We start from the raw sequence: 16,196 nt of genomic DNA on the forward strand, positions 1-16,196 counted from the left end.
TTGTTTCCCTTGCTGTGTAGATGCTTGTTAGTTTGATCAAGTTCCATTTGTTTATTTTGGCCTTGACTTCTTGTGCTTTGCATGATTGTTCTAGGCAGTCAGTGCCTACACATGGATCTTTTGGAGTTTTTCCAACTTTTTCTTCCAAATGTTTGATGCTTTATGGATGTAGGTTTAGATGTTTTATCCATTAAGATTTTTTTTTAAGATTTATTATTATTGGAAAGCCGGATATACAGAGAGGAGGAGAGAAAGAGAGGAAGATCTTTCGTCCGCTGATTCACTCCCCAAGTGAGCCGCAACGGCCAGTGCTGTGCCGATCCGAAGCCAGGAACGAGGAACCTCTTCCAGGTCTCCCACGCAGGTGCAGGGTCCCAAAGCATTGGGCCGTCCTCGACTGCTTTCCCAGGCCACAAGCAGGGAACTGGATGGGAAGTGGAGTTGCTGGGATTAGAACCGGTGCCCATATGGGATCCCGGCGTGTTCAAGGCGAGGACTTTCAGCCGCTAGGCCACCGCACCAGGCCCTATCCATTAAGATTTGATCTTTGTGTATGGTGAAAGGTGTGGGTCTTGCTTCTTATTTCTGCAGGCTATTACCCAATTGTCCTAATAGCATTTATTGAAGAGAAACTCCCTTTTCCCTGGATTGTTTTATGTTTTCTTGTGGAAGATTAGAAGGCTGTACATGTGTGAGTTTCCTTCTGGTATGTTTGTTCTGCTGTATAGGTGTTTCTCTATGTTTCTGTGCCAGTACCAGGCTGTTTTGATAACTCCTGTGCTATAGTATGTCCAAAGCTCTGAAATTGTGATTCCCTCCCACTAGGTTCTTATTTTTCAGGATGGTTCTGGCTATTTGTGGATTTTTGCATTTCCAGATGAACCTATATATCATTTTTTTTCCCGCTCTGTGGAGAATATTCTTGGTATTTTAATTGGAATTGTGTTGAATGTATATATTGCTCAGGGTATTATGCACACTTTGACGATGTTGCTTCTGCCCAGCCATGAATATGGTATACATCTCCACTTTTTGAAGTCTTCTTTTATTTTATTTTTTGTAATGTTTTTCAGTTTTCATCATAGAGGTCTTCAACATCTTTAGTTTGGTTTATTCCCAGGTATTTCATTTTTTTCTCTGTTATTTTGAAGGGTGCCAGACTGGTTAGTTCTTTTTCAGCCTTGGAATTTTTTGTGTACACTATGGCTATTCATTTTTGTTCATTTATTTTTGTACCCTGCCACTTCACCAAACTCTTGTGTAAGTCCTAGCAGGCTTTTTATTGAGTCTCTTGGTTCTGCTATGCATAGAATCATATCATCTTGTAGAGATAGCTTGACTTCCTTGTTTACAACTTGAATTCCTTTGATTTCTTTTTCTTGTCTCATAGCATTTTTGAGTACTTCCACTACTATATTAAATGACAGTGGCAATAGTGGACATCCTTGTCTTGTTCCAGATCTTAGTGGGAAAACTTCCAGTCTGTGCCCATGCAGTATGACACTAGCATTGGGCTTTTTCTTGTATTGCTTTGATTATGTTGTGGAATGTTCCTTACATGCCAAGCTTATTTATAGTTTTTAGTATGAAATGATGTTGGATTTTATCAAAAGTTTTTTTCTGCATCTATAGAAACTATTGCATTATTCTTGCTCTTCGATTTTTTGATGTGGTATATCACATTTATTGATTTCTGAATATTAAACCATCCCTGATTGCAAATAGGAAATACTAAAATTCCAGAAAGAACAATGTCTCCCTAGGAAATCAGCTGAGTCTAGTATAGGAAAAAAAAAAACTAGTAGACATAGACAGAAATTGGGGAAATAACATCTACAGTAACTTTAAAATTCATTATTCTATCTGACTGTACACCCCTGGAGAAATACTGTCTATGGTTAAAAATTAAAAGTTGGAGAAATACTCAAGTTTTATATGCATTTGCACTAACATTAATGATATATTTCAGAAATCATCATTATATGTATTATAAGATAGAGATGATTAATAAATATTTTAGTATCACTAGAGCAATTTTACCATGATGGAAGAGGGGCATAGAAAAGAGAATGATGGGAAATATTGGCTAAAACTGCAAGTATACAGAGAACACCTTATGAACTCATAATTTAGATGCCGCTACATCAGCAACAGCTCTGTCCACTGAAATAATTTAGAGATCAATTGAACATATCAACTTCGATTTCCAAATAGGAGGTATTAAATTTCCAGAATGAACAATGTCTTCCTTGGAAAACAGCTGAGTCTGGTGTAGGAAAAAAATCAAACTACTAGTAGACATAGACAAAAATCAAACTACTAGTAGACATAGACAAACACCTGTTGATAGAAAGCAATGGTATGCAGCAATATTGATACAGAAGTAGAACTAAAGGGACCATGGCAAGCTCTTAAAGGAGTAATCTGAATATGAAAGCAATAAGGAGGGCAACAGTATCATCGTTTCAAAATTAAATGATTTATGGGTCTGTGGTGAGAGGAAAGGATGCAGAGACAGTGCAAGAAAGGAGGAGCTCTTCTGTAGAGATGGAGGCCAAAGACAGCTACAATGTAGAGGAAATACAGCACTGGAAATATAATGCTAGAAAACAATAATGCAACAGTGGAAATGTGTGGGCCATCGAGAGACTGAGGCAATGTGGGAGAATGGGTATTCACAACATCATCATGCGGTGCTTCAGGTCACCTGCACAGTGCAGAGATGTAGCAGAGCATCCTAAGCCACACAGGGAAGCTGAGCAAATCCAGTCATGGGACAGACTGATGTTATGGGGCTACTGATGGATACAAGGAGGGGCAGAAATAACCCAGGAGGTTTTCTTGCTGAAAATGCTCTAACATAAGTAAATAATCATGGGAAAAAATACTCCCTTTGGGACATTTTACATTATGACTAGAGTGTACTCTTCAAAAAGATCAGCAGCATGAAACCCAACTAATAACAGGGACCAAGCTGGAAACCTTGCAGAAGAAAAGAGATTTGAAGGGCCCTGAGTGTTTGGTACAATGCCTGCATCCTACATCAGAGTACATGGACCCTTCTCCTGACTTCCATTTCTGATAATGCACAGCCTGTGCTCAGGGGTGCTGCAGGGCAGCTTGAGTAGTGGAATCCCTGCTACCCAAGACAGAAGCACAGATTGCAATCCTAAGAACATGATGATTAGGAAGGTGAGTGGGCACAATAGAGAGCTCCTTTCCTTGGGATCACTTCATGGAGGACCTTTCGTCCGAGGCACTGACTAAGGGGAAGTTGAGCAATGGGCAAGACATAGTCCACTGGGGATGGTGTCTTGCGTCTGGGTTTGGGGAACTTTTCTCACATCAGGAACTCTCTCTCCCTGAACCCGGGTTTGAGAATACCAGCTTAAATTCCTGCATCCATTGTTTGTCCCTTGGGAGTCTTAGTGGTTGAGATTTCAGTGCTTTGCCATACAAAATGGAGAGAGTGCAATTTCTCCCCAGGGCCACTGGGAAAACTACATGGTATTGAGAATGCAAGATATCATTACCATTGACTCATGCCAGTATATACTCAAGGACTGTTACCAATGACAGCTTCATAGGCAGCTTCTCCAACAACCACCCAGTCACTTTGTACACTTGTGTCTACCTCACCCGTTTTTATTGTCCCCATACCATCTGTCAACTCCTATTCTTGCACCATGGATACAATCATCTGTATCCTCCTGTTTCTACAGAACAAGAATGAATTCATTCAGTTTATAACCTCAGTGTCTAGCTCAGCACAGCAATTGGAAGTTCACCTTAAAGGCTTATTTTCTGAATAACTGCTTGAATTGATGAGTGAGATAATGAGAAATGTGTAAGTAACTGAACACAGGAAAAATAAAGATGTAACAAATGCAGATGAGTAAGGACTTCAGGAAGTCAGTGAATGGCAAAGGAAAGCTGTGAGAATGGAAATCCCATTTCTATCACCTGAGCCTCCTGTTCTTATTCATGTGGGCTGGAATCCACTGGCTCTGCTGAATGTGTAAAAGGAATTTTTCTAAGAACCTGCTAACATTCTTGTCAATTTAAGGCTGACAATGCTTTAATTTCGGGGTAATGCTACAGCTTCTTTATTTAGTAGTTTGGTTTAATGGCCTAATTTAGCAGCAGATTGTGCTATCTGCTGCTTTCTGAGAGAAACTTTGTTAGGCTCAAGCCTTCAACACAAGTATTACTGCCCCCAAGCTCCTCCCTAACAGATTAGCCTTCTAGAAAGACCCTGAGGTTTTTTTTTTTTTAATGCACAATGCATTAAACAGGAAGACAAGCACCTAGACAAGACCATCATTGTCTGAACTATCCAAATGTCTTTGTAGTCACTAGGATTTTATTTACAGAACGCAAACTGCTGCTATGAGTCTTAACAGCAATGCAAATATTGTTGCAATGGTTTCAGGTGCTCCTGAGCCACAGAGTATGAGCTCCAGGAATGAGTCCAGCAAGGAGACACAGCTGCTGAGACCTTCTCCCTGGTGACATGAGACCTGTGTCCAGAGGGGAGAGAACAGATCATCTGGGAAGGACCTCAGATCCCTTTCTGTTTGCTGTGTGGCAGTCACTTTCCAATAGTCTTCATCCCCTCACTCGTTGCATTGAGTAGATGCAGCCAGATCATCCTCACTCTCCATTGGCAGAGACAGACGCCAAATACAAAGATTAAGAGTCCTGTCTATGGCTCTTCTAAAAACATTGTAAAACAACAAAAACAGTAATGTAGCATTTCAGAGACTGCAATACGCATGGATATTGTTCTAAAATTTTTAATTGATTCATGTCAATGCATCAGTCTCCACTAGCCTTTGAAAATTGAAAACCAAGGAGAAAGAACATGCATGGATGCAGGTGGAGGTCAATGGGTTGAGGAAGCGTGGCCTTATCTACGTTTCTACAAGATCACTCTGCCTGTAATCTCAATTACGAGTCTGGGTGGGCGAAGACGTGGCAAGTTTTGATTATAAAGTATATGAAGCCCAGGAACAGGATTCGCATCATCTCTATCCTCTCATTGGTTCATTAGCACTTGACAACAGAGATTACAATGCAAACTGATGCAAAGCACTAAAGGGTAGTGTGTCCTGGCCCTTAAGTCTTTACCTTACCTCTCTGTGATAAGACGTATTGCGTACAGAGCAAAACCTTAAACCTAGACGGCAACAATTTGTATTCTGCTCCTAGAATTTATTAGCTTCCCTAATATAATTGTGAAATGAAAATTATCCCGGATGCTTCACAGTGAAGCATGCTGCACGGGCTTGGTATCCTGTGGATAATCAACATGATTTTATTGTAGTCTGTAATCAAGTGACACAATTTCAACATGCTACTTCTACAGTCAATGCTTACTCAACTTATGATAAGCAATAAATGTGAGAACATGAGCACAGCTTGTTCTGTAAGTCTTTGGCAAGGAAGTGGTGTGTGAGGAGAAAGAGGGTGTGGACAGTCATGCTTTTCAGTAGGAGCCTGAAACTTTCTCACAAAAGCATAGGGCACAGCACTGCATTCCTCTTGTTTTACCATACAATGCAACTACCAAAAATTAGCTACCTGTGTACAAATAAATGGCCAGCCGTGCAGCCCCACCCTATGTCCTGGATGATGCCTAGTCTCCTGCAGCCCAGAGGTAAACCACCACCATTGCTCAAGCTGTGCCAAGTGTATGGGAAAATGTTCTCCTTACTTCCCAGCAAAGCTGGGATGATAACTGATTACCTGTGATCACATTGCATAATTATGTACAAGAATATTGGGCAGAATTCAAAAACAGCTTCCCAATAAACTCCAGTATGCATAATTTGGTAGGTTTTAATGAAAAGTAAAGGCTTCTGCTCAGGGAGTGGGAAACAGCATTGTAACAGTTAGATTTGTAAGATATGGAGATTTGAAAGGTGGTGTATCAAAGTATTATGAACTGTTTGAGGAAAAAGAAAAGTTCTGCTTTAGGTATCTGGCTACATGTTTGTGGCAAGTTCTGTACAGTACCAGATAACTGCCACAAAAGTCCACGCGTGAAGTCGGCACTGCACCTCTCCAGACACAAAACAAATATCTTTTGCTAGTGATTCTAGAAAAAATAATTTTGCATGTCAACATGCCATTGTGCCTTATAAAGCAAAAGCGTCTTGCTACTTGGAAATGTATTTGACATGTTTAAACTGAGGAGGATGTAGCGAAATGTCAGGTTCCAAGGAATATCTTGTCACGGAGCTTTTTCATTTTATTCTGCCCTGTGGGTATTGGAAGATTCCCCTGAGACAGTCACCCCACAGGTCCTCAGAGCCTCTGAAACAGCACAGCAGCTGCAGCAGGGGAGCGTGGATTTTACAGCCAACAATAGAAGAAGGTTGTTTTTTATGGCTAAGGTTACTATGAAAGAGATTTTAAGGAATTATATAAAAAATGGAATTAAAGATGGGTACTTTTTTTTTTCTAAGATTCATCCGGTGACCAGTGCAGTAGCTTAGCAGCTAAAGTCCTCGCCTTGAACGTGCCAGGATCCCATATGAGTGCCAGTTCTAAACTCAGAAGCCCCACTTTCCATCAGCTCACTGCTTGTGCCCTGGAAAGGCAGTTGAGGATGGCCCAAACCTTAGGACTCTGCACCTGCCTGGAAGACCCAGAAGAGGCTCCTGGCTCCTTGCTTCAGATTGGCTCAGCTTTGGCTTTTGCGACCGCTTGGAGAGTGAATCATTGGACAGAAGATCTTCCTCTCTGTATATCTGAGTTTGCAATAAAAATAAAATAACTCTTTTAAAAATTATTAAAATATATGTTAAAAATAGATGCATCCTTATGTGAAAGGCAAAATGAAAGGAGAGGGCGTTAAGGAGAATATCTATTCACTGATTCATTCCCAAATGCTCATTAAAAGCCGAAGTTGGGCCATGCTGAAGACAGGAGCCAGAGAGTTCATCTGGACTTCTCTGTGGGTGGTAGGGTCCAAGTACTCAGACCACGGCATACTGCTTTCTGGGTACACTGCCAAGCTCAAGATTGGAAGCAAAGTATCTGGGACTCAAGACCAATATTTTTCTACTAGACGCAGGTGTCACAAACAGCAGCATTACCTGCTGTACTCTGCCCTGGTGAAAAACTGTATGATCCGAGTATAGATTTTTGTGCATAGATGTTTTAAAATATGTATTTTAAAATTATTTTTATTAATGGAAAGGCAGAGTTCCAGAGAGAGGAGAGACAGAAAGAAAGACAGAAATGATCTGTTTGCTAACCCACTCCTCAGTGGCCAGTTGAAATCAGGAACCACGTACTTCTTCTGTCTCCCATGTTTGCCTTGTGGAGGCCCAAAGACTTGGTCCAACCTCTGCTGCTTTTCCAGAAAGTTGGATCCAAAGTGGAGCAGTCAGTATTGCACTGGTACCCCTGCATGGTGGAGCCATCAGCAGAGGCATCATCTGTAATGCCACTATGCTGGCCTTGCAAATTTTTGAAATGGTTTCATGCAGAGATCTTCAAAAATATGTAGACAATATGTAGTTTGAAAAAAAATGGGGCCAAAATAAATGTATTCACAGCTCCTTTTACGTCTTAATGTTTTGGAAGTTTCCTTGTGTTCTCCTAACCCCCTCTCTAGGTTTTCAGGGATGAAATGCAAATTCATGGAGGCAACTAGCAGCAGGTAAGTGTTTTTTTTTTTTTTTAATTGCAAAGTCAGCCATACAGAGAGGAAGAGAGACAGAGAGACACAACTTCCGTCTGTTGACTCACTCCCTAAGTGGCCACAATGGCCAGAGCTATACCAATCTGAAGCCAGGAGCCAGGAGTTTCTTCTGGGTCTCCCAGGTGGATGCAGGGTCCAAAGACTTTGGGCCATTCTCGATTGCTTTCCCAGGCCACAAGCAGGGAGCTGGGTGGGAACCAGGCCACCAGGATTAGAACCGGCACCCATATGGGATCCCAGCACCTGCAAGGTGAGGACTTTAGCCACTAGGCTACTGAGCTGGGCCCCAGGTGCTCCTGTTTGGAACTGCACTCATAGACAAGATAGCAAGTGGAGGAGATAACTTAAGTACAGTTTGGTTAAGCACTGAGGGTTGTCTCATGACTGTTATTGATTTCACAGGACAGAACCTCAGCCTAAGATAAATTGTGGAAAATGGAAAGATAAAGACAGAGAAGTAAAGATTAGTCTTCAATTTAGCAATGATTTCGCAGAGTTCAACTGACATTGGATTTACCCAGTGTGTGTGTGTAAAAGTAGATTCAAGGACTTGTCATACTCTGTCCTTTATTTCTTACGAAGGAGCTCACTGTTAATGGGGAAACACAAGTATACACAGTTGTAACAAATTAATGTTGCTGGTGTTGTGTTAAAATTTACAGAAGAGGAGAGTGGAGTGTTGGCACCCTAGCTCAACAGAATAAACAGTGTGTGTGTGTGTGTCTGTGTGTGTGTGTGTGTGTGTGTGTGTGTGTGTCTGTGTGTTTGAGAGAAAGAAAGATTTCAAGGAATTGAATTATAAAAGTTTAACTGTAAGTTAGACCAGCAGGCTAGAGAGAAAATTGCAGCTCACGTTCAAAGACATCAAATGGCAGAATCCTTTGTTGTTTAAGCAAGGATTGCGTTTCTTCTCCTAAAGACTTCACTAAGTGGATGATGATAACACATGCTACAGAGAAAAACCTTTTTTGAAACTCATTGAATTATAAGTTAATTTTACCCATTAAAACACCTTCACAGAAAATATCTAAGAGTATTTGACTACACATGTGGATGCTATGTTCCTGTCAATCTGTTGTAATTCACCATCTGATCAAGGAAAACAAAAAAACCTAGCTGCCTATAGAGGCATGTCAGCTGTTCACTAATCTGAACCCTTACCCTTGCCCTGTTTTTTCTCCACTCCTGACTTTTCCTGAGTATAAACCTCAGCACCAAGAAGTCTTTTATTGTCTGATGGCATCTTACCTATCCTGCAGTCCACCTAAGTACCTTTTCACCCACCATCTCAATTCTTAGTCCATGCTGGATTCCTGGTTATCAAAAAACATCCCTCCCTTCTTGACCAATAAACTGATGAAGCCAAACATGACTGCAGATGTTTTCATCAGCTGAAATACTGCAACTAGATAGTGGATTGGAGCCCTGATGCCCTTTTTAACAAAAACAATAATAGGGCCCAGTGGCCTAGTGGCCTAGCGGCTAAAAGTCCTCCCCTTGAAAGCCCCGGGATCCAATATGGGCACCGGTTCTAATCCCGGCAGCTCCACTTCCCATCCAGCTCCCTGCTTGTGGCCTGGGAAAGCAGTCGAGGACAGCCAAAAGCTTTGGGACCCTGCACCCGCGTGGGAGACCCGGAAGCGGTTCCAGGTTCCCGGCTTCGGATCGGCACGCATCGGCCCGTTGCAGCTCACTTGGGGAGTGAATCATCGGACGGAATATCTTCCTCTCTGTCTCTCCTCCTCTCTGTATATCTGGCTGTAATAAAATGAATAAATCTTAAAAAAAAAAAACAAAAACAATAATAACAAAAATTTGTTTAAATATGTCAGGCTCCTCTTGGCTATCTTCTTGTCTCCGAATTATTCATAAATTGAGTAACAATCTTTCAGGTTACTTGGTTCCCTAAGGTTATTTATTCACTGTGTGTTTCTCAAATTGATCCCAACTTTCCCTCACTCAATCTTCCCAGTTAACCAAAAACCCTTTGTGGTTGAGGATAAAGCTCATTACTCCAGGATTCACTTATTTGCACAGTCTGTGGCTTTCCCTTGCAGTCTGCATCCAAACTACCAACTGTGGTTACTGATGAACCGAATTATTTTTCCCGACTCCTTTGGTTAGTCCTTGAATTAAATCAATGCAGATCTTTCATTCATCCCACAAGACCCACCTTCCACATTGCTCCAGCTTTCTCTGTGCCTAGGAAAATTTGACTGCTCTGGATTTCTGGATTCTGGATGGATTTGGCCAGTATAAAATCTACGGAAGAGACTGACAGTCTGTGGAGAGACTGAGCTAAGTGGCCATCTGCTCTGAGCTGGGTGTCCGTCAGGTGATATCTCAATTGCTCTGAAGGCTCAGCGTCTCTTCTGGAACCCACTACCACATCCTGACTTCTGACTGCTGGTGGGAGAACTTCTGTTCTAACTATTGCACTATGATTCCTGCCTGTAACTTCCTTTCACTTGCTCAGCATACTGTACACAATCCGCAAAGGGAATTAAAGATATAATCCACTCACGGTGTGATGAGGATATCTTGCTTCCAATGCTTAGAGTGATTTTGTGTTTTACTCAGGATCAACTAAATCATATGGTTTTACTCAAGAACCATCTGAAAAACCTTTTCTCTCTTTCTGTTCCTCTGGAGCTCAGGCAGCAGATCCCCTTGGTTAGAAACTCAAGGCCAGGGCCTGGCATGATAGTGTAGTGGTTAAAGTCCTTGCCTTGCACGCCCGGGATCACATATGGATGCCAGTTCTAATCCCAGCCGCCCCACTTCCCATTCAGCTCCCTGTTTGAGGCCTGGGAAAGCAGTCGAGGACAGCCCAAAGCCTTGGGACCCTGCACCCATGTGGGAGACCCAGAAGAGCTCCTGGCTCCTGGCTTCAGATTGGCTCAGCTCCAGCTGTTGCGCTCACTTGGGGAGTGAACCATTGGATGGAAGATCTTCCTCTCTGTATTTCCTTCTCTCTGTATATCTGCCTTTCAGCAACAATAAATAAATCTTAAAAAAAAAGAAACTCAAGGTCAGATCTGGAGCTTGATGGAGCTTTGGCTTGCACCTGTTCAGGTGAGTCGAGGTTTTGATCTAGCCATTAAAATGTCTGATTAAGATAGTCACATCGCATACTGGAGTTCGTGGGTTCAATATCATGTTATGCCCCTGATTTAATTTCTGCTAATGTAGACTCTGGAAGGCAGCAGACAACGGCATGTATGTACATAGATCTTTGTTACCATGTTTGGAAAAATATATATGAAATCATGTCCCATCCCAGACACTGCTTGAACTTGGGGAGTGAACTACAAATGAGAGTTCTTTCTCTGGTTATTATACATGAACAAAATTGTAGTGGTGTACCTTCTGTGCATATTTTTCTATCACTTAATTGCTCTGATAAATCAACTGACTTTCCCATCATAGGGGAGCTGCCACTTTATATTACTTGGGGCCATTGCCTAGGATCATGCTGCGAAAAGCTCAGCCTGCTTGTCATTGATGTGCACAGACAGAACTGTCTCGGGATGGGTGAGGAACTCAGGCGGCAGACACAGAAACAGCTGTCAGGACAAAGGAGTCGCCCCTTCTCAGGGAGCGAGCTGAGGGACCATTCTTCAGGAGGCACAGAACCAAGGTGTCTGCTTAGGAGAAACCTCCATGTGAAACTCTGGATCCTGAATGAGCACAATGCTGTGAATCCATACTGCCTGGAGAATTGGATCTCTAGCCCTCAGCTGCCTTCAGAAGGAGGAAAAAGGAAATCCACACCCCCCCTGCTACACACACTATTGTTATTCTCTATGGGATTCCTCCACAGATGCTGCTGAAAGCTGCAGGGGAAAGCAGCTTCAGGTTTTCAGAAATTAACCCTAAGGGCACAACAACATTCCTTTTCAAATTCTCCTTTTTCTTTTTTAAAAAATGTATGTATTTTGTTCAAAGGCAGAGTGTCAGAGAGAAACACAGAGAAAGGGATCCTGTTTGCACTGGTCCATTCTCCAAATGACCACAGCAGCCAGAAACAGGTCAGATCAAACCCAGGTACCCAGAACATTCTTTCGTCCTCCCACACAGGTGCATGAGCTCAAGTACCTGGACTGTTTCCAGCTTTGTTCCCTGGCATATGAGCAGGGAGCCAGAATAGAAGTGAAGTCGCCAGGATCACCACAGGAACTGCAAAATGAGGTGCCTTGTTCCCACAGCTTAAACTACTGCACCACAATGCCATCTCCCAGTTCTGCTTCTTCTGTTCCCTCATTCTTTCCATTCCCCTCTGCTCTATTCCCTGCACAACTCTAGCATATTTTATATCATGACATGAGTTGCTCATGTTTAATAATGCTGAACATTAAATCGGAGGATATGATTTTCAGTGAAATAACCCAAACACAGAGACAAAAGCCATATGTTCTGCCATACAGAGATGCCATGTGTATTAGTTTTTACTGCAAAAAGTGTTTTATTGAAACACAGTTTTGAGTCTCTGTAAAAAACTAATTAACAGAAATTATACACTACTGTAGTGCTAATGATTTTGTGACTATTCTAAAAGTTGAATTTCATTTGATAATTGTTTACATGACTTACTGGGCTATGGTTGTTTCACATTTATTTCTGGAGCTTTTGCTTAGTAGAGCCATGAAGTCTTTGACTAACATAAATGAAAAATAAGTTACATCAAAAAACAGTAAGTAAAATATTAGTTTGCAAACCTTCCAAACAGAAATATGTACATAGTGCTACTTATTTACATATTATAAAATGTCAAATTCATCGTGAGAGGTGTGTATTCTGACTTCTGAAAAGCGTTACTCTTATATTTATGGATGCTTCAGGGGCAGAACATACAAAGACTTACATATCTTGTTCACATTCCAAGGAAATGCCCAGCAAGCACTGAGCCTGTTCAGCTTGGACAGAGTGAGAGGCTCTGCTGGCCACAGAATCCCACCAGACACTCAGCAACCTGCACTCGCCCTCATGAGTGTCAGCTGGTTTACACACAGAGTGGAACAAGTTCACATCTTCAGAAGCAGATGGTCCCACGTGATGAAGCTGATAGGATTTGCCTGTGAATCAGTATTCCCCTCTGTGGCTTTGCAGTTACATTCTTTATGAAAACTTAAAATTTTGTGGTTATTTAATACATGCACTTTAACTTCAGAATGCATTTCAATGATATAGTAAAGAAGTACACTTGGATTCTGGAACCAAAATTATTAACATGCATATGTATATGTGTACAAAAAGGCTCATTTGGTCCTGGCGCAGTAGCCTATGGCTAAAGTCCTTGCCTTGAACATGCTGTTATCCCATATGGGGGCCAGTTCTAATGAGTGGCCCCACTTTCCATCCAGCTCCCTGCTTGTGGTCTGGGAGAGCAGTGGAGGATGGTCCAAAGCCTTGGGATCCTGCATCTCCGTGGGATACCCGGAAGAAGCTCCTGGCTCCTGGCTATGAATTGGCTCAGTTCCAGCCACTGCAACCACTTGGGGAGTGAATCATCAGATGGAAGATCTTCCTCTCTGTCTCTCCTCCTCTCTGTATATCTGGCTGTAATAAAATGAATAAATCTTTAAAAAAAAATCCCTAATCCTTGATCTCCAAAAATTAAAGAAGGGGTAAGATGGCCAGCGATTACTGTGTATCCATGGTCACTGGCAACTTAGATGAGAGTTGGAAACTATCATTTCCTTTAATCCTCATAATAAATGTCCAGGGCAGATGTTTCACATCTCCATTTTATAAAGAAAGATAAAGAAAGAAGACAATATGCTCCTTTCTTTAGTGGGGTACGTACTACATCCTGTGGCCACACATGGAAATTCTGAAAGCAAATAAACCCTCTTCTGCTTCAGCAAAAGCCTGTGGATTGAGACATTATACATAGGTTTTGCTTTAAAGTGCTTTCAATTATTACGTTTTGCTACAAAATAATCAGTGGTCATTGTACAAAGTTTGAGGGGCAAATATAAAATCAGAAGCAAATATCAATGTTCCCATTTATTCATAATCTCAAGAATGCCATTGTCATTATATTGTTGGAATTGTCTAGGTACCTTTGTTATAAATGAGCATTTTTAAATTTTTTAAGATTGATTTAGTTTTATTGGAAAGTCAGATATACAGAGAGAAGGGGGAGAGGCAGAGTGGAAGATCTTCCATCTGATGATTCACTCCCCAAGTGAGCCGCAATGGGCCGATGCGCGCCGATCCGAAGCCGGGAACCTGGAACCTCCTCCGGGTCTCCCACACGGGTGCAGTGTCCCAATGCATTGGGCCGTCCTCAACTGCTTTCCCAGGCCACAAGCAGGGAGCTGGGTGGGAAGTGGAGCTGCCGGGATTAGAACCTGCGCCCACATGGGATCCTGGGGCTTTCAAGGGGAGGACTTTAGCCGCTAGGCCACGCCGCTGGGCCCAAATCAAGGATTAGGGAAATTTACATAAAAAAACTCAGAAAGCCTAGGAAATGTAGTAATACTAAATTCCTAGTTGTACAATGCCTGCAGCTTGGAATAATTAATGTGTTAATTATGTTTTGAGAAAAGTTAAGATCCGATTCTTCCCTTGTTGCCATTACACTAATAAGCAGGTCAAGTTCCTCACACAGTCCTCAGTACTAGACATGATGTTAGGTTTCTGACTTACAAAGAGAATATTTCTCACTAATTCTCAGTCTTTTTTATTACTATTTGTTGCTTGTTTTGTTTGTGTTTGTAACTTTTAAGGGAGAAATATTTATGGCAAGCCTTTTCAAAAAATGTTAGACAACTGAATATTGGTTCAAAAACACCTCCTTCGGTTCAAGGATCTACTTTCCTTTCCTTGTTGTTCATGAGGAAATCTAGCCGCTAATTGCTATGAAAATTTGTCCTTGAACATTTCAACCACACAGGTGTCTTCTTCCACAAGAGGCCCTTTTGCTTCAAAAGCTGAGGGTGAATGTGAGAGGGAATTTGCACCCTTACCAGTGATACTGCAGTCCACTCGGAGAGGTGCCAGGGGCCCACTGCCATCTGTGTCGATGTGGAAGAAGCCGGCTGTGTTCCCTTGATGCATGTACACCTCGCAGGACTGCTCATGGATGGCTGAAAAGACAGAAAATCAAGGGAAAAAAAAAACGTTGTTCACTGTGGTTACCCCCTGTAGCAGTCAGTAACTCCTGCTTCTCCTGACTTCCGCGTGCGTGCCTCTCCCGTTGGCAGGCTTGAATTTCTCCCCAGGCCTTCTCAAACCAGTACACAAATGTGTGTCAGAGACGCATTTACCAGGGCTCTTCCTTCATCCTTCTGCCGTCATTCTTCTAAATTCACCTCTCAGGTTACATCGCTCTCAAGTCTCCTCTTACCTCTTTTAAGGCCCTCATCTTTACAGAATGATATGTCCCTTCCTTATACTCCCTGGCATATGGATCTATGGTTATCAATCTATTATTCTTTTTCCCAGATGGGGAAAGTAGTCATCATGTGTTGTGTGACAATGTAGCTTGACATCTACTGTGCTGTGACACTCACGTAAAATTTCAACAGATAATTGCTCAGTGAACTTTCAAGAATGCCTCTAGGGGTTTTGTACTATTTGTGTAGCAGGTTAGGCAGACTGTTCGGATGTCCCTAGCTCCACTATTTCTGATGCACACTCTCTTTTTATTCTCCTGAAATGCAATAGATGGTGTCTCCAGAATTTGAGTTTATGTCACCCATATGAGAGACGCAAATGGAATTCCCAGCCCCTGCACTTCCCTGGTTATGATCCTTTCAGGAGTAATTATACAGAGAAATTCTTCCTGTATCTACCTCTCTATCTCCCTGCCTTACAAAATAATAAATAAATTGATAAAAACTCATTTGTCTGTTAATCGATGATGTTTGATTGATCTGTCTAGGCCATTTAAATTCAGAGTGAATATGCATGGGTGGTAATTTGGTCCTGGCATTTTAGTCATGGGTTCATTGGTTTAGTCTTCTGGTGTCATTTTACTGGGATGTTCTTTGCATTTACCTTTGGTTTTGTTGGGTGCTATTCCTCTTCTCTGTCAAGAGAACATCTTGAAGTATCATTTGTAGGGCAGGACTGAAAGAGGCAGAATCTCTGAGCTTTAACTGTGAACAAATTTTACTTCATTTTCAAAGACAAAGGAAAGTTTTGCTGGGTATATTATCCTGGGCAAACTTTTTTCTCTCTTATTTTGCATTTACAACCTGGAATATGTCACTCCACTCTTCTGGCCTCTAGAGTTTCCTGTGAGAGGTTTCCTGTGAGTTTAATTGGTATTCCTTTATATGTCAGTTGATTTTTTTTTTTCACGTGCACATTTAAGGATCTTTTACTTATGCTCAATTGAAGAGAGCTTGATAATCATGTGTCTTGGTGAAGATCTCTTTTGATCAAGCCTGTTGGGAGTTCTGTGCCCCTCCTGAATGTTGTTTGCCAATTCTTTCTCCAGATTAGAGAAATTTTCTCTTATTATTTCATT

The 16,196-nt window shown here is 41.8% G+C and overlaps 1 protein-coding gene across 1 annotated transcript in view; it reads right to left on the reverse strand.

Moving 5' to 3' along the window:
• The window catches only part of LOC131479845 (contactin-associated protein-like 5), a 523,312-nt gene that overhangs the window by 167,069 nt on the left and 340,047 nt on the right, over positions 1 to 16,196 (reverse strand). Inside the window, exon 12 of the mRNA XM_058661312.1 lies at positions 14,689 to 14,808. Within this exon, the coding sequence (XP_058517295.1) occupies positions 14,689 to 14,808 (120 nt within the window). The remainder of the gene's footprint in view (positions 1 to 14,688; positions 14,809 to 16,196) is intronic.

This window comes from Ochotona princeps, chromosome 3 (genome assembly GCF_030435755.1).
Source record: "Ochotona princeps isolate mOchPri1 chromosome 3, mOchPri1.hap1, whole genome shotgun sequence".
Classification (NCBI taxonomy): domain Eukaryota; kingdom Metazoa; phylum Chordata; class Mammalia; order Lagomorpha; family Ochotonidae; genus Ochotona; species Ochotona princeps.